General features: G+C 45.2%; 1 protein-coding gene across 1 annotated transcript; it reads left to right on the top strand.

The window, feature by feature from the left end:
* LOC142476298 (phospholipase A2 inhibitor NAI-like) lies at positions 1 to 27,622 on the top strand. The gene is made up of 5 exons (XM_075581745.1): positions 1 to 60; positions 2,249 to 2,365; positions 2,725 to 2,871; positions 17,382 to 17,522; positions 26,081 to 27,622. Exons 1-5 carry the CDS (start codon positions 6 to 8, stop codon positions 26,263 to 26,265), a joined length of 645 nt encoding a protein of 214 aa, XP_075437860.1. The 5' UTR covers positions 1 to 5; the 3' UTR covers positions 26,266 to 27,622.
* The last annotated feature ends 219 nt before the right edge of the window (positions 27,623 to 27,841 follow it).

Below are 27,841 nucleotides of genomic sequence, written 5' to 3'. Positions count from 1 at the left end.
CTCTCATGATGAGATCCCTTTTGCAAGTTCTCTGTGTCCTCTCAGCTCTTGTAGCAACAGGTAAGTCTGTTTCTACTAAGAAGGGACGTGCTACTATCACTGAATTTTGTGCTGTTTAATTCTTTCAAAGGGACAGATTACTAGTAAGCAGTATACAAAATACATAATTAATCCCTATGTTGTTGGAGCTGCACTTAAGAAGTATGGTTTGTGCTCCTTGCACAATAAAGTTGGTAAAAAGTATTATCTTATAATCTGTGATTAGCATTTTCTTATGAGTAATAATATTTTATTTGTAGGGTCATTTAACAGCCTTGGTTAACACATTCCCTCCATTACAAATTAAAGGAGATAATTATACAGGAATGTGCATAAAGGCAGGTAATACATAACTGTGTATATTGTATCTCAGGATGCAGGTGAGTAATTACCCTTGTTCAGTGGTGTGGTTCAGAAATTTTAGCAACGGGTTCTCTCTCCCCTTACCGCCCTTGCATAGTGAAAAATCATAATCAGCTCTCCCCCTCATCAACAGATTTTCCCCAGTCCCCCCTTCATCAGATCTACCCCAGTCCTCCTCCTCATCAGATCTTCCCAGTCACTCTCATCAGATCTCCCCGAGTCCCCTTCATCATCACCACATCTCCCCTACCCCTCAGCATACTCACATCTCCCCTAGTCCACCCCCCCCCCCCCATCTCCCTCAGCCCCTCTCACATCTCCCTCAGATCTCTCCCTCCCCTCCTCAATGCCTGCCTGGACACAGGTGGGGGGGAAATGGTATGAAGTGGCAGCAGTCCCCCAGCCAGTAGAAGAATCTCTTGAGGCAGAGCACGAGGTGAGGAGCGCTCTAGCGGAAGACACCGGAAGTTCCGGGTCAGACTGCTCGATAGCACACCTCCCCTGCAGTCCTGCTCTGCTCCTGCTCTGACACAAGTGATTCTACTACTGGTTAATGCACCGGTTCTGTGAACTTGGGAAATTCCAGGAACAGGTTCGCAGAACCGAGGCGAACCGGCTGAATCCCACCACTGCCATTGTTATGGAAAGGAATGTAAGAGCCACTCCTGTTATGGGGCTGCAACACATTCATAAAGATCCCACCAGCAGTGAAAAGGTTAGTTTTGTTACCATCATAACTGAAAGCCACCAAGCAAGGACCAACACATGAGTTAGAGGTAATGGTGCATGATAGGGGGAGAAGTCTTAGATACAGATAGAAATCTGTACATTTTGTTATAATGTATTGTGCATCAGTTTAGCAGCAACGGGACTTTTGATGAATAGAAAAAATTGGGGAATGACCCCCAAAATGTACCGAGGCTACTACCCAGGCTGTAAATATATCAGTCCATAGAACAGGGAGAAAGACACCACATCTTCATAAAATATTGCTATAAAAGCTATTAGAACTTCAAACGTATCCGGACTAAATCAGGGTGGTGGGCTAGGAAGCATATATCACCGGTAGAAGTACAGAAAGGCACGTCCAAGGAAATGCCTAAAGGTAAGTCAATGTATCCGGTATCCGTCGGCCTCACCTCCACCCTGTGTCCAACGATGTCACAATTCAGCTGTTCAGTACTCACGGAGATTGATGTGGTCTGCCTGTAGCACTGATGTGTAAGCAGCTTGTGTCCTGGCTGCTCGTGGTGTCGGCGTGCTCCTGCCGGAAGTGACGACAAGGGAAAGGAAAAAACGAGTGACTCAGCGGTCACAGTTCCTCCAACCAGCCAAACGCATTGAAAAAGTAAAAAAAAAGTAATAAAACTTTATTGATTCAAACAGTGAACATCAGCAAAGAGATACTCTGACGCGTTTCATCCAATGGTGGACTTTATCAAAGAGTGATAAAGTCCACCATTGGATGAAACGCGTCAGAGTATCTCTTTGCTGATGTTCACTGTTTGAATCAATAAAGTTTGTTTTACTTTTTCAATGTGTTTGGCTGATTGGAGCAGCTGTGACCACTGAGTCACTTGTTTTTTCCTTTTGATGAATAGTACCTCTCATTTTTAATACATTTCAAGCTCTGTTTTTACATCTAAACAATTTAATAAATGATCACCAAGGTGTTGTTTTCAAGATATTTTTATGTAAAAGTTGTGATATTAAACTGATTTTGTGGTGCGGTGTCAACAAGAATATGTAAAATAGTTCAGCCAGTGAAGTTAATGATTGATATAAAGTCAACGACGCGGCTTCTCTTACTGAGCCTTCAACTAATAACAATATATTTATCTTTCAGGTTATTCGCTCTCATGTAAAGTGTGTGTGGATACTTTTGGTTCACTCTGCATTGGCAAGTCTAAGATCTGCTCTCCTGATAACGTTTGCATGTCTTCATACACAGAGAACACAGCAGGTTTGTTGTATATGTCAATGACTTTAATGTACTAGTGAGGTTATTTTATTTTAGAGGTAAGAAAATTAGATACTGTACATTTTATATCGTTTTATATCGTCAATGGGAGAGAAAAAGAGATAGAAAATGTTAAGATCTTTTTGAGAAACTGGAGCGGTATCAAAACACTGTGACAGAATAATAATCGGATTCATAAAACAGTTCTGAAGAAATAGCCAGTGCCACATTATCTAAAGTACATAGCCTAGAATCTATTTGTTAACATTAATCTTGTGTAAGAACTGATTAACCAATTTAGTTATTTGCTGTATCTATTTCGGTCAGTTAATAAGAATATTATTTTAATACTTTGTCTGTAGCCGGAAACATGGAAACAGTCTTGATCAGAAGTTGTGATTCCAAAAGCAAGTGTGGAATGTCTGGGAGTATTAGCAATCATGCAGTCAAAAGCAAGATGAACACCTCCTGTTGTACCACTGACAACTGCACTCCTCCCAGGACCACCTGTAAGTGCCTCAGTGTCATTATTTACCTAACTGTCTGTGCTACCTCCAGTAATATATCTGTGCAATACTGTATTTCTATCTTCGCTTCTGTGTTACATGCACCACCTGTGTTTAGATACAGTACATTTTACTTTTACACACCAGAGCATGTCACCATGCAAAGTCACATCTGTATAAATAACCCTGTACCTCACTGGTTTTATTTTCTTTAGGTATTAAGTCCGTAAATTTCAATATGTTTTTTTCTCACTATTCTTTCCTACAGTATGTCAGTTCCCTCACCTCACTGGTTCAATGATTACACAATAGTTACTGTCACGCTTGTGCTCTCCTCACAAGCGCAGGGAAAAGGGGAAGGACCCGTTAGTGAGGTGGGGAGGCCGCAGGGGATACGAAGGGAGTAAGTTGCCGCGCAGCTTGGGATTGGCGCACGTAGTTACGTGAGCCCGCCGTGCGCATGAGAAAGCGTGACATGTTCGGAGGTGCGGTGCCTACTCAGAGACACGAGTGATCCAGCTGCATGTGCGCGCATGCTCTGACAGCAGAGCGGGAGTGCGCGCGTTCTCAGGCACCAACGCGGGGGTGTGGGAAGCCAACGCTTCAGCACGGGAGTCTTGAAACGGAAACCAAGAACATGGGCATGGCATGGAGTCCAGAGCACAAGGTAACATCCAGAGAAGGATTGCTTCTTGGAGAACGTTCAGACTTCTTAAAGGCATAGTGACAGAAACAGCAAGGTGCAGCAAAACTAAACATAACATAAGGGTTCTTAGTCTAATCCATTGGCCAAGGAATTATAAGACTGCTACCACGTCAAGGTGAACCCTACTAAGCAGGTACCTACACTACCTGACGGTAAACTAACCTCAGTAGTATAAGAGTGACTGTCCCAGTCTTGTGGAACCCACAGGAAAAAAGTAAAGGTCCCAAGGAGGTCCAGGCAGGAACAGTATGCGATGAGTACCAGCAGGCACCAGGGCAGACAGCAAGTCAAAGAGATTTCCTGTCAGGAGAAAGAGGGCAGGGTTTGCCAGAAAGCAAGATGGCGTTGCTTGCTTCAGAATCCTTAAAGACACAGGATCTTGACTCGCAGCTAGAGAGCGGCGATCAGAAGTAAACAGGTAAGGAAGGGACACGCCACAGGGGGCGTGTTCTGCGCATCGTTACAGTACCCCCCTCTTAAGGATCGAACTCCGAGCGATCTAAGAGACTTAGGGGCAGCGATGCATAGGAAGGTAGGCTCACAGCTAGAGGGCAGCGCACGCCACACAGAGAATCAACAGGAAATCTTGACTCGCAGCTAGAGGACGGCGCATGCCATACAGAGAGACATCAGAGAAACTAGGCATGGGTAGAGAATACGCCACAAGGGGGCGCGAAGTTGACTCGCAGCTGGAGGGCGGCGCACGCCGTCACGTGTACGCACCACGTGTGAGAGAATGCGTGACGCGACCGGGGGTGGCCGGGCTCCGTGGTACGAGTAGGGAACTGCGGGTGCATGCATGCTCTATAAGGAGAGCGGGAACTGAGATGCGGCAGGTAAGGAGGGAGCGTGTTCCCTGATTCCTTACAGTTACATTGCACAGAAACTCATTGCTGTCTCATTGCAGTTGGGATAATTGTAATTATACTGTATAAACATTGTTCAGTGTCTCACTACACTAGGTGGTTACATTGCACAGATGTTTCTCACTGTGTATGCACTACTATTTGACTGCAAGGACAATGCCCACTTCTGCAAACTATTAGAATTACACTATTCGGTATGTTATATGCACTTACATCTGTTGATAGCCATCTTTGGCTACAAAATCTACTCTATGGGCTGGCAGTAAACCCTGGTATTCACAGGTTTGCTAGTTGTTATCGTGGGGTTTTCCCCCTTCATCCTTTGGTTCTGCACTTGAGTGACAGAAGGGGATGGCATATCCTGTTGTGGTTGGGCAAATAGGATGCCCGCTCCTTGGCTGTAATTAAGTGCAGAACCATCCAAAAGTTAGTGTTGTTGCTACCTGTGGCAGGACGGCCTGTAGATGAGGTCAGACAATAGTCCACATGTGTAGTTTCAGGTTAAAGCAAATGTTAAGTGGTTTTATTTCTCCATAGCAGAACTAAACATTTGGGGCACACTGTCCCTTTAAGGCAACACAAAACTTAGCAAAATAACACCTACTCCACATTGGGTGAACTTACTAACAAGCCAAGCCCTATCTATCAGTCTGGCTGGCTAACGCCAGTCCCCAACCTTTTTAACATACACCACGTCAGTCAGGAAACAATATTACAGTTCTTACTGTGTTTTAGAAAGAGGCTAGCAGCTTGCATAGGACAGCTATGCAGTCTGAGACAGCCACTTTCCACAAGCATAACATTCCTTATCAAGGGTGGCTGTCAGCTGTCACCGCTTACTTCCTGATTGCCCAACCATTCTTCCTGGGTTAACCTTCTGAGTCCTGGATGAACACTGTTACACAATATATGGACAAAGGGCTATTTCAGTATCAATTCATTATTCTTTGTTAGTGTTATTATATATTCTTATGTCATGCTACATTCAGTGCTGTACAAAATGAAACACAGTGGTTTAACAAAAGTGCAAGATTAATACAATGTTGAAATGCATGGGGCAGACAGTAAGAGTAGAGGTGGGTGAATTATTCGCCGACATTCAAGTTAGCTGTGAATCTGCTATCAGCCGCGGATATTCACTGTTCAGTCTCAAAGATGTATCAAAGATGTACATTCCCTTTTTGATTCTTATCCCTGAACATTCGCAATCAAATTGGAATTCATGTACATTCAATGTTTAAAAGTGACAGAGACATGAGGTGAAAGCGAAAGAGAGGAGGAGGAAGGGAGAGAGAAATAGAGGAGGGTGAGGAGAGAGCAGAGTGAAGAGTCAGAAAAGGGGTCACATTTGGCTAATAGGGCTATTTGTCTTTAGTCAAGAGCGGGGGGTTAGATTTGTTGGGAGTGGGGAAGGATGGTAGTAGTTGCGCCTGTGAGGGTGGTTAGGCCCCGCAGATGGTGGTGGTTGGGGTTAACCTCTTAATGACCTTTAAAGTTAGTAATGCATTACATGGCCATGCTTTACTAGCCAATAAGGTTAACAAGGGGGGTAGGTAGTGTAGTTAAATGTTGTTATAAATAACCTTTTATGCCTATGGTGTAACTATTATTACAGAACCCTATTGTAGAAATATTAGTAATGTGATTGCGATGCAAGAATCAACGCGCTATTCACGGTCTTGTTATTTTGCACGGTCAAGCAAAATAATATTACAACCTATTCTGCAGCCACAGGGTCATATGCAGGATATAAATGAGGCCAGATAGCTCTTTGAACTCATCCCTCTTTGAAAGCACAACAAGTCCTTTAGTATATTCTTAACTTTATTGAGAATGTCACAGCAAAATAAAGGGTGCTTGAGATGTTATTAGTGGTGAGAGAGTGCTTTTCTAGGTGAAGGTGCTTTTGTGTTAAGGGAAGGTCGAAACGGATTGCTTTGCAAGGGAGTTGATAAGAATAGGAGTACTCACTCAGCCTGCATGGATCAAAAGGAAGTGTGGTGTTCCTGTCAAACAGGAACAGTAACAGGACTATGCTAACTGTGAACACAGACAGGGGAGTTGAGATAATCCATCTCAGCTAGGGGGAATACAGAGATTGTCAGGGCAACCAGCTATTGTCAGACTGTAGAGGGGAATGTATAAAAAATGTAACAGTTTCCACATGCTCTGGGTGTTACAGATGCAGGGATAGCAGACATTCAAATAGAAAGGGCTAACAGGCAGAGCTGCAAGGGAAAACAGAAAAATATACAGTCCTGTTCCAGGACACTCCCCGTCTGGTATCTGGAGATACCACTATAACTAAATTATGTGGAACATATGTAAATACACAACAATAATGCATAACATGGTGTTTTCATAACAATGTGATACCGGCCGGTACCACTGGCTCCAAGGCCCCTTTTGCAAGGGATGCCAGGTGGGTGCACTGTTCAGGCTTGCTGAGTGCTCCACAATGTCTTTCAGAGTCCATAGAACGGATGATCAGTCTGATTCGGACATTAGCAGAATAGTCTCTGTAATGGGCCTTATAAAGGTGTTCACAATTCCTTGTTTAGTGACTCTTACTTTGACCTTGCGAACCCTTTCATCTCTGCTTGGGATGGTTTCAATGATAAGTCCCATAGGCCACTCATTGCGTGCTACCTGCTTATCCTTTAACAGAACAACGTCCCCTTCTTGGATGTCTTGTTTGACAATTTGCCATTTGTGGCGTTCCTGAAGTGTCACAAGATATTCACGCCTCCAGCGGTCCCAAAATATGTTAGTGAGGCACTGCAGCTGCCTCCACTGGCGTTTGTACATGTCTTTTTAGTTAAAATCTCTGACTGGGGTTGGGATGTCTCCTACCTTTTATGTGAGGAGCATTACTGGTGTCAGAATACTTGGCGATTCTGGATCTGTAGATACTGGGATCAAAGGCCTCGCATTGACAATTGCTGACACCTCGGCCATTAATGTGGTTAGCACTTCATGAGTGAGTCGAGCCAAGTTAGTTTTTAACATCATAGAATCCAAAATGCGTTGAGCCACTCCAATCATGCGTTCCCATGCTCCACCCATGTGAGAATAATGAGGAGAGTTGAATATCCACGTACACTCCTGGTCACGCAAGTATTTCTGGATGCTGTTGTCTTCAACACCTTTAGTGTTTATTTGTAATTCCTTGCATGCTCCAACGAAATTAGTTCTGCAGTCGGAATGTATTTGTTTGACTGGTCCACTGATTGCAAAGAATTTTCTGAGGGCGTTTATGAAGCTTGATGCGTCCATAGATTCTATGACCTCAATGTGTATGGCTCGTGTACTCATACAGGTGAAAAGTGTATGACTCGTGTACTCATACAGGTGAAAGGTAGCACCCATCGCTTGCTGTCTGCTAGTCCACCCCTTGTTTTTCGTGAGCTGACCATCCAGGGTCCTAAAAAATCGAGTCCTACACAGGTAAAGGGGGGTTCTGTACTAAGTCTGGCGTGTGGCAGGTCCGCCATTTTTTGATCTTGGCTTTTGCCCCGCAACATGCGGCACTTATTACACTTGTGGAGAATGCTAGCGACGGACCTTTTTATTCCAATGATCCAAATTCCTGCTGCTCTGATAGTTCCTTCTGTGAAGTGTCGTCCCTGATTCATGACTTGTTCATGATAGTGGAGAACCAACAAAGTAGCGATGTGATGTTGGCCAGGGACAATAAGAGGATTACTTTCCTCCCTGCGTAGTTGGCCTTTTTGAGGCAACCTCCTATTCTAATGAGGCCATTATCGTCGATTTAAAGGATTCAGCTTCCACAGGAGGCTGTTTTTAGAGATGCTCTTCTCTCCGTAGATGCAACTGATCTCCTCTGCATACATTTCTCTCTGAACGTGACGGAAAACAGTCTCTTTTGCCCTTGTAACTTCATCCACAGCACTGGTTACTTTACCACCTGCAGTTTGGCGGAAGGAGATGGCTATGTGCCTGAAATACGCTACTGCTCGCAGGATGGCCGTCAACCTAGAGAAGCGATAGAATTGATGCAATACAAATGCGTTCCTGGGCAGTATGTTCATGAGTAAAATGGATGCTTGAGGTCTTATCTCCGTGTCTTTTTCGGGATCTACAAGTTCAAAGTCGTTGGCTGCGGTTGACGGTGTTTCGTCTACTTGCGTTAGAAACATTGGTCCTGTAAGCCATGACTGGCTTTGTACATTTGCTGCGGACACTGATCTAGTAGCATGGCCTGGAGGATTTTGGTCTGTGAGCACATGTTGCCATTATTCTGATTGAGTTGATTTCCTTATCCTTTCTACTCGGTTGGCCATGTATACATAGAATCTTTGTTTTTTGTTACATATGTAGCCTAATACCACTTTACTATCTGTGTAAAACCTGATAGCATCTGGTTTACAGTCCTTTTCATTTTCAATGAGTTCTGCCAATTCTACTGCTAACACTGCGCCTCATAGCTCGAGTCTGGGTATAGTGTGGTCTGGTTGTGTTGCCAGTTTAGCCTTGTCAAGCATGAACCTGGTATGGTGACTTCCATCTGCGTCTGTTGTTTTTATGTTGGCCACCGCTACTAGGGCTTTTGTTGAGACATCTGAGAATATGCAAAGCTCTTTGCTGTATGCAGCAGTGAGGGATGTGGATGAGTAGGGGCGTGGGATCTGAAGTTGCTTAAGGGTCTTCAAAGAATCCTTCCACGTTTCCCACTCTTTCCATCTTTCTGGAGGCAGTGGGGTGTCCCATTCCTGCTTCTCGAAGGACAATTCTCTGAGAAGAGACTTTCCTTGTATAGTGACTGGGGCTACAAATCTCAGTGGGTCGTAGAGACTATTTACCGTAGACAGGACTCCACGTCGGGTGTAGGGTTTTTCCTCGATGGACACCTAGAATGTGAATGTGTTTGTTTTGAGATTCCAGCTTAACCCCAGACTTCACTGTATGGGAGGCGTGTCGGTCCTCAGATCCAAATTCTTAAGGTCGCTCACGTGATCATCTGTATATAACGCCTTCATCACTATGGCACTATTGGAAACTATTTTATGCAGTCTTAGGTTGGCATTTGCTAACATCTTTTGCGTCCTTTTGAGTATGTCTATGGCTTCTTCTTCTGTGGGGAATGATTTCAATCCGTCATCTACATAGAAGTCTCTTTCGACAAAATTCTTAGCATCTTTCCTGTACTCTTCTTCTCCTTCTTGGGCCGTCCTTCTGAGCCCGTAGGCGGCCACTGCAGGTGACGGGCTGTTACAGAAGACATGTACTTTCATTCTGTACTTTATGACTTCGTCATCTTTATCGTCGTTCTGGTACAACAGGAACCTTAAGTAATTTCTGGTGTCTTCTTGCACAAGGAAGCAGTGGAATATCTGTTGGATGTCTGCTGTTATGGCAATTTGCTCTATGCAGAAGCAGATCAACACTCCTAGAAGACTGTTTGTCAGGTCTGATCCAGTGAGTAGGACATCATTTAGAGAGATTCCCTGGTGCTGAGGACTGGAATCGAACACTACCTGGATTTGACCGGGTTTCTGGGGTTGGTAGAAACCAAATGATGGGAGGTACCAGCATTCTTCACCTTCCTTCAGTGGTGGCGCCAGCTCTGCGTGACCACTATGGAATATCTTCTGCATGAAGGTCACAAAGTGATTCTTGGTCTCCGGTTTCCTTTGTAGATTGTGGCGGAGCGAAGTGAGCCTAGAGATGGCATGTTCTCTGTTGTTTGGGAGGCGTCTTCTTGGTGAGCGGAATGGTAGCGGGGCCACCCAACTGCCCGATCCGTCTTTGAAGAGATCTTTATCCGTTAACCTCAGGAATTATTCTCTATCTTCCATTAATGGTGCTTGCTTGTTATCGTTCCTTGTCGTCTGGAACGCTGTACACCCTAGATCAACAGTAATTTTTTCTGACACAAGAACGTCTCCATGTGTTTTGGTGATATGCCTTTGTGTCTCTTTGTTCCCAAGCTCCTCTTGCACCTGGTAGTGGTTAGGACATGATTTAAAGAGAGCTGCACGACCGTTATCCAGCATGTTTGCTCGTAGGGCATCTACGTTGTCTGTCTGAATATCTTGTCTATACATACTTCGCCCACTACCACCCATCCTAGATCGAGCCTTTGGGTGCTTGGAGCATTATGGCCCCCATTTCATTGTTCACGGATTTTGTGTGCTCTCATGATGTCCCTGCCAAGTAGCAATAAGATCTGGGCGCTTTCATCTAGTGGTGGGATACGATCAGCTATTGCCTTGAGATGGGGGTGGTAGCGTGCCACGTCTGGTGTAGGGATTTTGCTCCTATTCTCTGCCATGTGATTGCACTCTGAGTGTAGGGAGAGGTATCTTTACTTTGCCTTCCACTGAACATATGATGTAGCCGTTCACTCTCCTTCCTGTTGTTTCTATCCGCCCTGCACACCTTCTGAGTATGCAAGAAGAGGCGCTATCTTGTATGTTGAATATATCAATGAATTCTGACCTGACCAATTATCGATTGCTTTGGTCGTCGAAGATAGCATACATCCTTATGGCTCTTTCGGGTTGTCCCTCTGGGTGTACCGCTACAAGACATATCTTAGAACAAGATCTACCATCACCTCCTTTACAACAAATCTCGGTGTATTTAGACACTATGAATGGGGAAAGTGTCTTCCTCTCTTCTTCCTCACCGCTCTGCTTTGTCACAGGTTTGGGTTCTTGAATGGTTTAGGCTTCAATGTTTTTGGGTGTAAATCTGCTACATGCCTGTCACTATTACACTCTGTGCATTTTATAGTTTCTTTACAGTCCTTGAATAGGTGACCTGTGCAAGCACAGCATTTAAAGCAAACTTCTTATTCTCTGAGTAAGTTTTTGCGCTCCTCTATGGGCTTCATTCTGAACCCGATGCACTTGTTAAGCGGATGCGGCTTTTTATATATGGGACATTCTTTGCTAAGGTCCCTTGGTTTCTTGTTTCCATCTACCGACTGGTCTGGACTCGTTTGAGTCATGGGGGACACGTCCGTCCTGTGGACTGAGACAGGTGCTTTAGCGTTACCGTATCTCGCCGCTGGTCTTTCCTTCTTCAGGTTGCTTGCACTGAGTGTAGCTTGCGCACCTAAGACAAAGTTGGGATCGTTCCTTGTCCTTGCTGCTTCGCGGATGAAGCTCAAGAAGAATGAGAAGGGGGGGTAGGCGACTTGCTTCTCCCTTTTGTATTTTGAGCCTTGCAAAGTCCATCTTTCTTGGAGTCTAGGACGTTGAGACCTGTTAGGGATTGGTCTGTTCTTGCAGACTCCAGCTCCTGCAGCAGACCCCGAGTTCTCGTAACTTCGAGTAGTCTTTGGCTGCAATTCTGGGAAAGATGTCGACTCTCTTGAAGAGTGCGTCTTCGACTGCTTTGGGACTACCATAGCACTCCTCTAGCCTTTCCCATACTAAGTCAAGACCTACTTGGGGGTGGTTCACATTTTATGCCCTGAGCCTCTTTGCATGTTCTAAGAATTCTTTCCCCAGCCATTTGGTTTGTAGGCTGAGTTTTTCCCTTGCGGAGAAGCCCAGGCTCTTGATAGCGTCTTTGAATGTGAACTTCCATATTCGGTAATTCTCAGGATGGTCGTCGAAGTTGGTAAGTCCTGTTTGCACCATGTCACACCGGAGCATGTACTTGCCCATGTCTGTTAGGCCTGATGCATCGGTGTGTTGGTCGCATTCTGATATGGTTGCCGGGAGGGGCCCTGCGGTCACCTCTTTCTTGGTGTGTCCGTGTGATGACTGCTGATTCATGGGTAAATTTTTTGGGTACCGGACCATTCTGCCAACAATTCCTCTGCAAAACCATTGAAACACAGCCTAGAAATCCCTGCTCGCTGGCATACCCGGAAAGGGAAAATCACATAATATTTTTACACAGGTTATGCAGTAAAACTATACAGTGTTATTGGGCAAAGAGCTAACTCTCTTGAACCCTTATACTCGGATCAGGGGTAAGCAAAATTGGGCTTGACCTTTATTTGTGAGCCATGTTACCCCAGGGCCAGCAACAGCGGGGGACAGAGGGTACTGGCATCCCAGGCCCCGTGAGTCAGGGGATCCGGCCGCCCGGGCCCCCTGCGCAGCCGTGCCCCTCGATAAATCCCGTCACCTGGTCACCACGGGGTGACAGGATTTAGTGCACTCGCGATGTGCCAGGCAGCGCACGCTTCTCTACAAAGAAGAAGAAGAAAAAAAAACTCCCAACTCTCCTGATAGGCTGGCGCATGTTGGCACGCTGCCAGGATTTTTTTTGGGCCTGCAGCAAGCTCTATCCGAGCTTGCAAAGCGAGGCCCGCCCTTTCCTGCATGGAGCAAGTGGTAAGTACTGCTACATGCCCCTCTTGCTTCCCCCTTGCCCCTGCTCCGATTCTCCCCCCCCCCCGTTCTGATTCTCCCTGCCCCCCCATTCTGATTCCCCATCCGATTTCCAACACTGGCTCAATTTCCCCCCCTTGCTCCGATTACCCCCTCCCCATCTGGCTCTGATTCCCCCCTTGCTCTGATTCACCTCATCCCCTGTTCCGATTTCCGTGTGTGTGTGTGTGTGTGTGTGTGTGTGTGTGTGTGTGTGTGTGTGTGTGTGTGTGTGTGTGTGTGTGTGTGTGTGTGTGTGTGTGTGTGTGTGTGTGTGTGTGTGTGAATGAATACAGACACCAACCCACAGTCAGTCACCCACCCACTTGTCAGTCAATGACCCAAGTGTCACCCAGTCAACCACCCGTGTCAGTCAGTTACCCACCCACGAGTCAGTCACCCACCCACCCGTCAGTCACCCACCCCGTCACCCACCCACCCCCCACACCCACTGTCTCTGTCTCTCTGTTTTACCCACACTCTCTCTGTCTTATCTTAACTGCCCTATACCTACACCGAAATAACCTATACTGCTTTCTCTCAGATCTGACTCTCAAGCTTCACACAGGAGATATCGGAATCCCCCTAACCCAGAAGACAGGTCGGGAACACCCCAGTCCCATACTGAATCCCCCTCAGGTCTTTTGTCACATAGGATATAGCATTGGGTATCTTTGTCTTTTGTTGAAAATATTAAAATAAACAGATCGCATTTTAATGGTTTTTTATGAACAAGAAAAAAGTTAAGTAAAAGTTCCGCAGTATGTGCGCTTTGGGGGGAGCCTGCTCCTTTCATTTGTCCTGGGCTCCATGACTTCTGTTGGCGGCCTTGTGCTACCCCCCTACCATCACAATGATAACTATATAAAAATATATTCGGAGACAGTACAAGGAGCTTTCAAAATAACTATTCATCCCACGGGCAGTACAAAGGACTCGGGCCATCCCTTAAGGTTGGAGGAAATTAGATTTCACCAGCAACAAAGGAAAGGGTTATTTACAGTAAGGGCAGTTAAAATGTGGAATGTATTACCCATGGAGACTGTGATGGCAGATAGATTTTTAGAAAGGATAATCTCTTAAAGAAGAGTGAAAGCGCCGCACAGCACCAAAAAAGGAAGTGAAGGCTGATATGGGAAAAATAAAAGAGCTTTATTTGCACAAGGTGCAAGCGAAACCTCTTGACGCGTTTCGGCCTGGGAGGCCTTTGTGTGTGTGTGTGTGTGTGTGTGTGTGTGTGTGTGTGTGTGTGTGTGTGTGTGTGTGTGTGTGTGTGTGTGTGTGTGTGTGTGTGTGTGTGTGTGTGTGAATGAATACAGACACCAACCCACAGTCAGTCACCCACCCACTTGTCAGTCAATGACCCAAGTGTCACCCAGTCAACCACCCGTGTCAGTCAGTTACCCACCCACGAGTCAGTCACCCACCCACCCGTCAGTCACCCACCCCGTCACCCACCCACCCCCCACACCCACTGTCTCTGTCTCTCTATTTTACCCACACTCTCTCTGTCTTATCTTAACTGCCCTATACCTACACCGAAATAACCTATACTGCTTTCTCTCAGATCTGACTCTCAAGCTTCACACAGGAGATATCGGAATCCCCCCTAACCCAGAAGACAGGTCGGGAACACCCCAGTCCCATACTGAATCCCCCTCAGGTCTTTTGTCACATAGGATATAGCATTGGGTATCTTTGTCTTTTGTTGAAAATATTAAAATAAACAGATCGCATTTTAATGTTTTTTTATGAACAAGAAAAAAGTTAAGTAAAAGGTCCGCAGTATGTGCGCTTTGGGGGGAGCCTGCTCCTTTCATTTGTCCTGGGCCCCATGACTTCTGTTGGCGGCCTTGTGCTACCCCCCTACCATCACAATGATAACTATATAAAAATATATTCGGAGACAGTACAAGGAGCTTTCAAAATAACTATTCATCCCACGGGCAGTACAAAGGACTCGGGCCATCCCTTAAGGTTGGAGGAAATTAGATTTCACCAGCAACAAAGGAAAGGGTTATTTACAGTAAGGGCAGTTAAAATGTGGAATGTATTACCCATGGAGACTGTGATGGCAGATAGATTTTTAGAAAGGAATGGTATACAGGCAAATAAGTAAACATGGGAAGAATGTTGATCCAGGCAGTAATCCGATTGCCAATTCTTGGAGTCAGGAAGGAATTTATTTTTCCCCTAATGAGATATTATTGGATCTATGTCACTGTTTTTTTTTTATTTGCCTCCCTCTGGATCAATAAGTAAGTACAGATATAGGATAAAGTATCTGTTTAAATTTAGTGTACTAGTAGGCTGCACTTGATGGACGTTTGTATTTTTTGAACCTCATCTACTATGTTACTATGTAACTATGTAATTTAGCTAGCCTCTCCTCATAAGTTAGTTTGTCCATCCCTTTATTAATTTGGTGGCTCTTCTCAGCACTCTCTCTCTAGTTCCATGTCTTTTCTACAGCCGCGGCCCCTTTTATTCTCCGACATCACCGCATTTTTCCGGGATTTTTTCCGAATGCCACACACTTCACCGCACTTCACCACGTTCATGCCGCATTCTGACCGCATTCTGACCGCATTTATACCGCATTCATGTTGCATTCACAGCCGCGGTTGATGCGCGGTTGATGTGTTTATTGATAATGGTTCGGATTTAATTGGTTGCAATTCTTCGCGTATCCGCCAGATGGCAGATATTCATGAATTGTAATGCGCATGCGCTTCAGTAATGTGTCGACTTGCAGGTGTTTCGTTTAAAAAAATACCACAGTGGTCTATTGTAATTTGGCCTTGGGACTGAAGGAAGAGGTTACAATACTGTATCAATTTAGGCTTTTCATATTAAAGAAAGACAACCACACTTTCTGGTCTGGTTATTTTCCAGAGTCCCGCCATGAGTGCACAACTGCAGCCCGTGTTCCAAAAACCCAGAAGAACGTATGCTTATTTAATATGGGCCGCGATAAATGCAACAGATGATAAGATGGCAACAGTTGTTCAAATTTATCAGTATTTTATCGAAAACTATGACTTTTACAAATTTTCGCCAGATGCTCATGTGTGGAAGCATGCAATAGGATAAGGTTATGTAGCGATCCATGTTTTTTTCGTATTGATCCCGATTTTATTGGAGGTATTGGTGTGTACAGTATCACCGGGTTTTTCCCGTATCTATGATCATGCAGACGGCAAAAGGCGAAAGGTCGTGTTAAAACCAAGTAAGAAACGTCAGTCGCTGGCAAGCAATGCGCCAGCACCAGCACCGGCTTCCAATAACGGTCCGACCATCAGTGACAACCCTTGCTGTCTTACCACGCCCGGATACCTGCAGCCTGAGCCAGATTTCGCGTACAGTTTCGAGCAAGCTTGCATGTACTAAGCGATTTCCAGCCTCATCAGCTGACTACAGGTGTAGTAGTCCCGCTGTCACCTGTCAACGACGTGTATGATCAAGAATACGGGACTGGCAGTGGCTCGGCGCCAGCTGATGGGAAATTCTATGGTGAGTAATGTTGCCGTATTTTATTCTGTTTTTTTTATTTTTAAAATATCAATAACAGTGCGATTCAAAAGGCAAGCGATTCTCCTGAAAGCAATATAATTGGCTGATCGGCTTCTACAGTAGAGACTGCACAATTGGTGAAAAGCTAGGAGCATGCGCATTGGAACCTTCTTGAAACGCATTCTGTATGCGTGTCATCACATCGACGGTAGGCGCATGCGCATGTGAACAGAAGACGCCCCCCAAGAAAATTATTGGTGGGGCTGACTGTGGGAACTTCTTTAGGTAACTGACCATTACAGTAAAACTTGTACTTTTGTTTTTCCTCAGAAAAGAAAACGTTGTCATCTCATGCGGAAAACGTAGAATGGTGGGATTTCGATGGATAATATCGCATTGTGTAACAATGCTTGCACATTGCTGAATCGGATTTAAAAAACCACGTACCGGAGTCTACAGTTTAGTGGTCGTTGTTATTGATTAGGATAGAATACCTGAAACATTATGCTGATGTTTTCAGACTGTATACAATACTTTTTTTATATATACTGTATAATAAACCCGAAAAAATAAAAAGTATGCATTTATTCTACATGTATTATGTTAGTATGGTTTACAGTCAGCACAACAGCACAACAGTATGGTGTTATTAAAAAAAAATCTTTATTCATAAAATTAAAAAAACGCAATATCTCCTTTATTAAAGTGCAGAAAGTCAAAACATTTACAGTAGGATGGTGTACAGAACAGTCAGTCAGGCCTGCACAACTCCAGTCCTTGATGGCTGCAAACAGGCCCGGTTTTCAGGCCAGCCTTGAAAACCGTGCCTGTTTGCGGCCCACGTGGACTGGAATTGTGCAGGTCTTGTGTACAGTAAGTAAATACATTTCTTTATTAATACAAGTTAAAACACGCAACATCTCCTTTATTAAAGTGGCTTATCAATGCTTACTGCATAGGCCCCTTAGTGTTTTGTTCATGATGCTTAATTGTTATGCCCATTAAGTGTTAACAAAATAAAGGCAGACTGGAATATTCATAGCATCTGATTCTCTTCCTCTTTCTCACTTAAAGTGTCAGCTGATAGCAATATAAAGAATGGAGTGACGTGCCCAAACTGCAATTCTGCAAACTCTGACAATTGTTACACTTCGGATACCATAGAGTGCACTGGGGATGAGAAGAAGTGTGTTCTACAAACTACAACAATGACAGGTAATTCCACTATAGTCACATTGCACCGACTCTCCTTTACTGCACACACATTGCTCAGTGTCACAGTAGTACACTGAAAGTACTGAAAGACACTAGTACTGAAAGTAGTAGTTAAGTTTGATAATAGAGTCAATGACATCACACCAATCCTATGCAAGTAGAGAATCGCTACAAGTGTATGAAGGTCATGGGTTCGATTCCTGCATGGTATGCTAAAATTACTAGTGTAGGGGGAAGGTGTGTGTGTGTTCGTTAGCAATAAAGCATTGAATGTTAAAAAAAAAAAAAAAAAACTTGGAGATGTGCGCCGTGCACGTGGACTTAGCCTGATGAAGGAGGGAGAGAGGAGGGAGCTTCAGATGCTGGGTAACTCCTTGCGCGGCAGCCATTTCGCTAAAAAAATACAAAAACTTGGAGATATTTTGAAATCGGGGACCGTGTTATAAGCGAATCCGCGTTGTAGCGGACCGCGCTATAATGGGGTTGAGCTGTATATAGCACTTACAAGTAAGTACAGCGCACTTTACAAAGGAAACACATGGAAAAATAATGTAATCAGTGCAATAAATATAGAAACAGTTTACAATCTAAGTAATCAAACTTCACAGATATTTTCCACTGCTTACTTTACTGCAAACACATTGTCCATTTCTTGATTTAGGATGACACCCTCACCATAATAACACAATCCCAATCTGGCTCACTGCCTCACTATAACGCACAGAAACGCTACCCTACCCTATGTTTTCATTATAGCTGCACCACTCCCTGCGTCACTGTAACACAGTATTAGTAACACTGCAAATGTAGATTTTGTTCATTAAACATCTTTAAATACGAGAGACTTATGGTGACGTCAGCCTGAATGGTTGCCCAAGGAGTTAGCTCCCGAGTCCCCACGACTTAAAGCATACAGATAAGCAAATATACCAAATCCTTGGAGCACTAAAATACACCAAAGTGCAGGGGAAACTATAGGGATGAACCCCAAGACAAGCAAAAAGAACCCGCCGAGTGTCTCGTCCTATTTCTCGCCGGGCCCGAAGCTCCAACCTCTCGGTGAGACCCCACACCGCGGGCTCCCCAGGGGCTTAGGAGAACCACTGCCGGAACCAGGGACAGAGAGCAGATCCCTGAACAGAGAATATATGGAAGACCTCTTCTCCAGGATGCGGAGAGAATTTCAAGAGGATACAACCGCGGCCCTGAGGGAGGTGAGAGCCGAGATGCAGTCCCTGACGGAGCACACAGAAAGCATGGAGCTTAGGAGGTCGCGGGCTCGCAGGCCTCTATGGAAGACGATATGAACCGGCTGGGATTGAAATAAGGCATCTTAAAGACCAACTAGAGGACCAGGAAAAAAGGGACAGAAGACAAAACCTCCGCATACGTTTTGTCCCTGAAGCAATCCCTCGAGGCCTACTTAAAAGACCTGTTCATTGAGCTAGTCCCTGAACTAAGCAAAGACCCCATTGAAATCTACAGGGCCCACAGAGCTCCAGGTCCAAAATCCACAGATCCAAAGAGAACCCGGACATTCTAGTAAAGTTCCACGCGTACCGCACCAAGGAAAGGATCCTCATAGCAAGCCGAGTAAAAAATGAAATTACCTTTCGGGGAACGAAGATCCAGATCTAGAGTGACCTCTCCAGGGTTACAATCGATCACAGGAGGGAGCTGAGGCCATCACTGAAATGCTGAGGAATAAAAATATCCGTTACAGATGGGGCTCCCCTTCAGATTGATTGTGGTGCTGAACGACAAGTTCACCTCAGTTTCCTATCTGGAAGATGTACCAAGGTTCCTCAGAGAACTGGGCTTCTCCCTGCCTGAAGCACCAGAGGAGGAGCAGGAGGATAACGGTCCACGGGAGCCACGAAGGCAGCGATGGGCATCAGAAAGGATCGCGGGGATGCTCACCATCAAAAAGAAAAACTAACCTGTTCGAATCCAGCTGAGTAAGACCGCAACGTGATACTGCGCCTAGCCTGGACCCGCAAATATCAGGGGCCCACCGGGACTTCTTTTCAGGCGGATGCAGGAGGAGGGGAAGCCATGGGGTGCACGCCGCCATACATACATCGCCATCTGAGGGGATCCCTTATGATGGCCGACTTGGATTTCCCTGGTCGGGGCAGTGCCTCCCGTGGGCCAAGGGGCTTGGCCTGGGCCACCCCCTGCCTCTGCCATGGAAGCAGCACTGGGATCCGGAGCCTTCTGGGACCTTTGCCCCTCCCCGAGGTTGGGTCTCGCCCACGGCTCCTGCATGGGCCTGAGTGGGTAGCTCTGCCTGCGGGGTCCAGCATACGGAGTTGGTGGCTGCCTCGGGGGGGATCGTCGCCGGCGGGGGACGGGGGGGAGGGCGGCCCGCGGGGAGGGGAAGGGTGGGATGGTTGGAGGTTCTGGGATCTGGAAGGATGATCAGCGACCCCACTCTGGGACTACACCATGACACTCTAAGACTACACCGCGAACCAGAGGATTGGGAGTTGATGGATGGCCCCCAACGCCAGGGTATCTCAGGACATGGGTCTGGTCCGGGCTTGTGGTGTGGGGGAGGAGGGAGGATGGTAGAGGGAGATCCCCCGCTCGTCGGTCCCAGACTTCCCCATAGATGTCCCGGTTGGGTCCTCAGGCTGAGAATATCATACTCACAGCCCTGAGGGACTTGACTTGGGCCCCGACAAGGCAATGTGCTTGGGTCGGATAAGCGCTCAGTATAGTCATCATATCCACACTCAAGTTAAGGTTTCAGAAGGACCAACATAAAATATACATGTGGCTGCTCCCACCCCTCCTCCATTCCCCTCCCCCCATCCTCCCTCACCCCCCCTCCTCCCTTCCCCTTCTCCCCCTCTCTCCTCCTCCTCACCTCTCTTCCCCTCCCCAACCCTCTATTCCCCTCCCCCTCCCCTCCCCCCCTCTCTTTTTTCTAGGTAACAGAGATGTTCTCCAGGTGTCCCTCCAGTCAAATATTGGCTCAATTTCCTGGTCTGACCATGCCCCCATCGATATGCGTCTCACTCGGCCCTTCACCAAAAATTCACGAAATCAGTGGAAATTAAACGACTCCTTATTAAACTCCACAGAAGTGGTAGACTCGATCTCCCAAAAAAATTCTAAATACTTTGTCATAAACAAGGGCTCAGTAAAATCTCCAGTAACGCTTTGGGAAGCCCATAAGGCAACAATCCGAGGTTCCCTCATTTATATGGCGTCCTACCCAAAGAGAAAAAAGAAGAAAATCTACAAGGAACTTTTGGAGAAAGTTTGATTGCTGGAGGCTGAACACAAAACCAAACCCACAAAAAAACTATTTAAAAAGCTAGATAAAGCAAGGTCGGAATTAAAAAACGTCCAACTTGAAGAGGTACTGTAGAGCGGGCTTTAAGGTGGACAAACCGAAGGTTTTATGACAAAGGTAATAAGGCAGATCGGATTTTGGCCAATAAACTTAGAGGTCTAAGGGTAAAATCCCAAATTACAGCAATTCGAACCAAAACTGGCATCAAAACATTTAAAGAAAACGAAATTGCCCAAGAATTTTCCGATTACTACACCAAATTATATAAGTTGAATCCACCCAAAACGCTCAGTCTGGGTTGACGGCTACCCCAAAATATCTGGAAGAGTGCAGCCTACCGGCCCTCTAGGAAGAAACCGTTCTCAAATTGAATGAAAAAATAAAAGCTGAAGAAAGTAGCAGAAGTGTTAAAACAGTTTAAAACAAATAAGTCCCCAGGCCCAGATGGCTTCTCCAATTTATATTACAAGAAGTTTAAGGTGGTGCTAGCCCCCCACCTAGCAGTTTTCAATTCTTTCATGGAAGGGGAAGTTGTTCCTCCCTAGATGTCCTTAGTTAATTTAGCAATAATCCATAAAGAGGGACGGAACCCGTTGAATTGTGGTAGCTATAGACCAATCTTTCTACTTAATTCGGACCTAAAAATCTATAATAAAATATTGGCTAACAGGCTAAATCCAATAATAGCGAGTTTAATCCACAAAGACCAGGTGGGATTCATTCGGGTAGATAAGCCTCGGATAACACTCGCAAAATTATAAACATTATCGACCACGCGAACGTTTTTCGTCTCAAAAACAAAAGCTTGTTTATTGAGCTGAGATGCTGAAAAAGCATTTGATAGAATTAGATGGGATTTTCTGATTCAAACATTGATCAAATTTGCTTCAACGGGCCCTTTCTCGAGGGGGTCAGAGCACTATATCAGAACCCATCAGCATTTGTGAAGCTCCCAGGAGGAGGCTCAGTCCCTATAAAAATAAGAAATGGTACGAGACAGGGTTGCCCCTTGTCCCCACTACTCTTTGCCCTATCGATCGAGCTCTCGCAGGCAATAATCCGAAAAGACTCAAATATAAAGGGTATTGGGATAGGAGAGAGGGAGTATAGATCTCGTTATTTGCAAACGATGTAATTCTGTCCCTGTCCTCTCCCCTGATAACCCTTCCCAACCTTCAGACCCAGCTTGAAAAATTTGGCCAGGTGTCGGGGTTTAAAATCAATAGCGACAAATCTGAAGCCCTGAATCTATCTCTGACACCCCCGGAAGTAAAACTTCTGCAAGCAAATTTTAGTTACAAATGGAGCTCTAATAACATTAAGTACCTCGGGATCAAAATTGCGGACTCCTATGGAGCTCTACATAAATACAACTTCCCTCCGCTGTTCGCGGAAATGAAAAAGGATCTCCAGAGCTGGAATGAAAACCAAATTTCGTGGCTGGGAAGAGTAGCGTCCATAAAGATGAACATTCTACCTAGGCTACTGTATTTATTCCAGACGTTGCCGATCCATGTCCCAATAGCGGACCTGAAAAATATTCAAAATAGAATTTTCCAATTCGTTTGGAACGATAAAAAGCCTAGAGTAGCCAGATCAATCATGATGGCACAGAGGGAGTGTGGAGGCCTGGGAGTACCAGATATATCTAAATATTACCTAGCAGCCCATTTAAAACAGGCGGTGACTTGGAATAACGATCCAACGTCCTGCTGCTGGTTGGAGATTGAGGCCTCCTATGTCTCCCACTAGCCCTCCCGGCCCTGCTGTGGCCTGGGGGGGCGGGGGGGAAAGGGAGATAATGTCGGGCAAGACAAACCTGGGAGCTGTGAGATGCACGTGGAAGATATGGTCTAAGTCTAGAACTAAACACAGTTTAACGTCATCCCCTTCAGAAAACATTAATTTATTTGGCAACCCGGATTTTCCCCCGGGTTGCGACCGCAAAGACTTTAAACAATTTAAAAAAGCTAATATAACAAAGGTTTTCGGTTTGATAGACAGGGGAAAGCTCATGTCTTTTTCTGAACTACAGAAGAAATACCACCTAGTAGTTTTCCCCGTATTCAGTTTTCTTCAGATCAGACACTTCCTGATATGGGTTTCTCCCAACTCTAAGTTTGAATAACCTACCAACTTTGAGAAGTTATGCGCAGTGGGGATGTATCAGAAGGGTCTGATCTCAGTATTATATAAAGGGTTAGCACGATCCTTGATTCCCGTCAACCATAGCTACATGCTAAAATGGACTGAAGACCTCAATCTAGAGATAGAGATGACTGGAGGACATTTGGGAAGCTGCAGCTAAAACGTCAATTTACACCACTATCAAAGAGAATATCTACAAAATTCTATTCCATTGGTGCCTCACCTCAAGTAGGCTGAGCCAAGTCTTCCTTGGTCGGTCTGGCCTCTGTTGTGGGGGTTGTGGCCAGAAAGGAGACCTGGCACATATTTGGTGGACGTGCCCGGGTATACGGCCGTTCTAGGGTATGATACACTCTCTAGTAGAGGAGATGGTGGGAATGGAGGTCCAGTTTAACCCATTGACATTTCTACTCGCAAAACCATGCAGGGACTCCCTGCCACATCCAGAAAACTTGTCTCGTTCATTTTGACAGCAGCTCGCTGCTCAATCGCAGCAAAATGGAAGATCAAAAAGCCTAGTAGACAAATTGAGTTAGCCAGAATAAGAGAGGTCCAATCAATGGAGCTATTATCTGCTCTCCTGAAACAAAATGTAGATAAATTCAACAAAGTCTGGGATGGGTGGCCTTACGGCTAAAACCAAGAACGCTGACCAATGCCGGTGTCATGAAGCATCCTGGTGCTAGTCTTGTGTGGGGCAGCTGGCAGGGGGGGTTCCCCTCTTCCCCCTCTCTCATCACCCCCCCCCCTCCACTTCCGTCCTCCCCCCTCTTCTCCTTCCTCCCCCCTCTCTTTTCCTCTTCTTGCCCGCCCTTTTCTTTTTCTTCCTGCCTCTGTCCCCGCTTTCTATCACCCTTACTATTAATGGGGAAAAGCTGGTCCTGCTTCTTGGGTGCTCACCCTCCCGGCTGGAGCGTGGGGGGAGGTCCGTGACCTGGGGGTGCATCTTTAAGACCAGGGGGAGATAACTTTGCGTCTGACTAGCCCGAGTTCTACGTACTTATTTTGACGTGTTTATCAGGACTGTAAATGGCTATCGACCTTAACCTGGGTCTGCGTTATATTATGATGTATGTTTTTCCCTGTAAAATCGCAATAACATTTTGAAAGAAAAAAAAAATCTTTAAATACTGCACAATACTGGGTAGGTATAGGTGTTATTAGCATCTGACATCTCCAAAGGTACAATAGGAAATAGAAATATCTGTATGAAACCTTTATTAAAATACCGTCTTTTTGTTTTGATCCACTATGGATGAAGTTTCTTAAGTATATAAGAAATCTTTATAATTGCTTTATAGCTTATTTGCATTGTATACTGGAACTGTGTAGTCTAATATTACGTTACTGGTATGCAGGGCAGAATCTTATATTTTGGTGTAATTCCCAAACATTACATGCGGCCTTAATACTGTACATACTGCACCGACACACTTTATTCGAGCAAATACCCGGTATGTACCTGGCAGATACCTGGAATGCGCCACTCCTAACCTCTGACAAGCCCCGTTGCATTTGCCTTCCCAGCCTGGGTTCATGCCTGGCTGATGGGCGGCTGATCTGTTAAATGATAATGATTAGGGTTTAATAGGCTGCAATGCTTCGCGTGTCTACCAGATGGCATAAATTCATGAATTGTAATGCAGTTTATATATATATACTGTGCAGTATTGCAGCCAGCGGGAATAAAATGCTTCAATCCCTGCTTGGAAAATAACTCAATGTACTCGGGCAGAAAACAGTCACAAACCTCAATACACCCGGGTATACCCGAATTCGTGGGACTAGCCAAGCTCGAATAAAGTGTGTCGCCAGTGTAGAATAGAAGAAGTAACGGCGGTCACTGCATGAATGGAATCTCCGCCAAAGTGAAGATAAAATCAATCTTTATTCAAGACGTGGTGCTGGACATCACATAGATTCAATTCTCTGATGCGTTTCGTTCCGTTTAGGAACTTTATCAAAGAGTACTGTACATAGTTCCAGTGTAAGTTGGGTGAGGGCCAGTTTGTATGGACAAGTCAATGCAGTCAGTCAAAGTTCTCTAAATCTGCACTGTACTTTTAGTCTGTTATTACAATGCAGCCCCAAAGCAGTAAGTAACACCTATGCTGTGAACGTACAATGTGTAATGGACGTGCTCGCCACAAACCAGGAACGGACCGCAGGGCTGAGGTGGGGATATGGAAACACCGACCTGGGTCCGGATTGTGGATACCATAGTCGTGTGTCGCCGGGTCAGGATTGGAGAGAGCAGCGTAGTTGATATCCAGGCTGGGGTCAAGGCAGGCGGCACAGGAGCGATGGTCGGGGTCACAGGCTGGGGTCGGCATATGGGAAGGCTTCAGCATAGGGGCTTCAGCACAGTGAAGACCGAAGGGAGGAGCTTCAGCGCAGGAGATCCAGTGCAGGGAAGGCCTCAGGAATAGGGAAGCTTCAGCGCAGGTGCTTCAGCACAGGAATTGACCTCCGGAACAGAGAATTTACAGCGCAGGGGATCCAGCACAGGCTCTTCAGCACAGGAAAGTCTCCGGAACAGAAAAGCTTCAATGAAGGGGCTTCGGCACAGGGAAGTCCTCATGAAGCAGAGTAGGTCTCTGGAAGCAGAATATACTGCAGCCAGGCAAAGGAGAGAGGCTTGTGACAAGCACAGGTTACACAGAGGGGGGAGGGCTGCACAACTGGTAGCCAAAAGGCAGACTGAAGTTTAAGGCCAAAAACAGCTGTAACCAATTGCTCAGTAGAGAGAGAGGTTTGCTTGGACCCTCTAAAGCCATGTAAGGGCGAGTTCCAGCCAAACCCAGGACCGGAACCTTTACACAATGTAACTGTAATGCAGGGAGAAAAAGAACAGTTACAATGTGCAGTAAAACTCATGTGTAAATGCATCAAGCTGTCACTGTGCCTTATAATCAGAGTAACGCTCGTGTTTTATCTTTAGTGTGTAATTACTCAGTAACCTCAGTGTAGAATAATACAAGCAGTGAGCAGCATGGATCAGATGTACTCACCCTGCTCACTCCACTGAGGTTCAACTGCAATAATATTGTACTGTAAATGCATTTCACTGGAGTTACACTGTATTTACTCATGTTTCTCTCTTTAGGATCTAACTCAAGCATAGGGGCCCTACGTGGTTGTGCCACTGAAAGTATCTGCAATACTGGAACCCTATCCATAAGCCACCTTGGAATAAACACAGAGGTGATAATTAAATGCTCCAATGGAAATATTGGTCTCCACCAAGGCTTTTTCTTTCCAGCTGTTGCTCTTCTGCTGATGAAACTCTAATCTTAGTACAATCCTAAAGCAGCCTATAATATGTATTCCCCCGTTTACGTAGTGCAGAGTATATGATACTTTAGTATTAGGTGATACCTTTTTTATTTGGACTGACAATAGATAATATAAAACGTACTTATATAGTCTTATTTTCTGTGTACACATAGATTCAGATTATTAGATGTTCCTAAGTGAAAAAAACTAACAATAGCGCTCTAAACACACCCTAAATGTGACAATATACAATTCAACCACATATGTGTAAATAATAAAGCAGTGTGATAATAACAATCAAGTGATCTAAAGAAAAAATTAAGAAACTTAGAAACAAACTGCAACCCTTGATAAAGACTGTTCCACTCGTCTTGCACCAGGTGATCCTCCAACAAATCAGGGGAGCTCGTCTCGTAGTTATGAAATAAAGAAACACTACATAGTGTAATACTGTTGTGAATAAATTTGTGCAAACAAAGCTCAAAAATGACTACTCACAATAAAGCAGTCAAATTCAAGCAGTCATCTAACTTAATGGGTGGATGTTCCCTGTGTATACAGCAGCCACCAGCCCCCAACCTCCAAGGAGAAAAAAAGAAGAAAAGAGACCATATAGTGCAGATGGTATTTAGTATTAAAAGGGATTAAAAAAATGCAGGCTTACACTTCATATGATCGAGGTAGGCAGTATGATATTATAGGTAGTGGGTGCTCATCTGGACGCGATCCTTTTGAGTTCCTCACTATCCTCTGCTCCACCGCAATACTCTCGCGTCCACGCCAGGCACTCCCGTTGCGTCACGTCCGGTTGTTAAGCGAACTTCCGGATATGATGACAGGGGTGGACATCAGTTGTTCTTCCTCTTCGGTATGGGCTGAAACACTCTACATGTTTCGCCGTTGTTACGGCTTCATCAGGAGCCTATAATATTTATTCCCCCGTTTACGTAGTGCAGAGTATATGATACTTTAGTATTACTGTAGGTGAAACCTCTTTTATTTGGACTGACAATAGATAATATAAAACGTACTTATATAGTCTTATTTTCTGTGTACACATAGATTCAGATTATTAGATGTTCCTGTCTACATATACTGTATATAGACTTTAACATTAATTATTTTATATAATAGTTACTTTCAACAATGTAAGAACTGTGCAACTGCTTTAAAATGTATTGGGAGCAGGGCAGCCGACAGATATCTTCAGGCCCAGGACAAATGTAAGGATTAGCCCCCCCCCCCCACCACCACCACCACCACCACCCCACCATAGTGCTCCTACCATTAAAAAAAAACATTTTCGGACATAAAGTTTACTTAACTGTTCTCTTGTGTTATTGGAAGACTGAAATAAATATTACATAACAAAGCAATCTGTTTATTTCAATATTTTTATTATGTTACCTCAAAACTTGTTAGATATGGGCCCCCGGGCGGGGGGAAGAAAGGTACTGTATGGGTCTGGGGGGAGGGGGAATGTATGGGCCTGGGGGGAGGGGGAATGTATGGGCCTGGGGTGGTAGGGAGAATGTATGGGCCTGAAGGGGGAGGGGGAAGAGGTATGGGCCTGAAGGGGGAGGGGAAGAAA

Source organism: Ascaphus truei, unplaced genomic scaffold, assembly GCF_040206685.1.
Source record: "Ascaphus truei isolate aAscTru1 unplaced genomic scaffold, aAscTru1.hap1 HAP1_SCAFFOLD_1552, whole genome shotgun sequence".
Classification (NCBI taxonomy): domain Eukaryota; kingdom Metazoa; phylum Chordata; class Amphibia; order Anura; family Ascaphidae; genus Ascaphus; species Ascaphus truei.
Note: the sequence above shows the minus strand (reverse complement) of the source record. Positions and strands in the feature narration are given on the sequence as shown.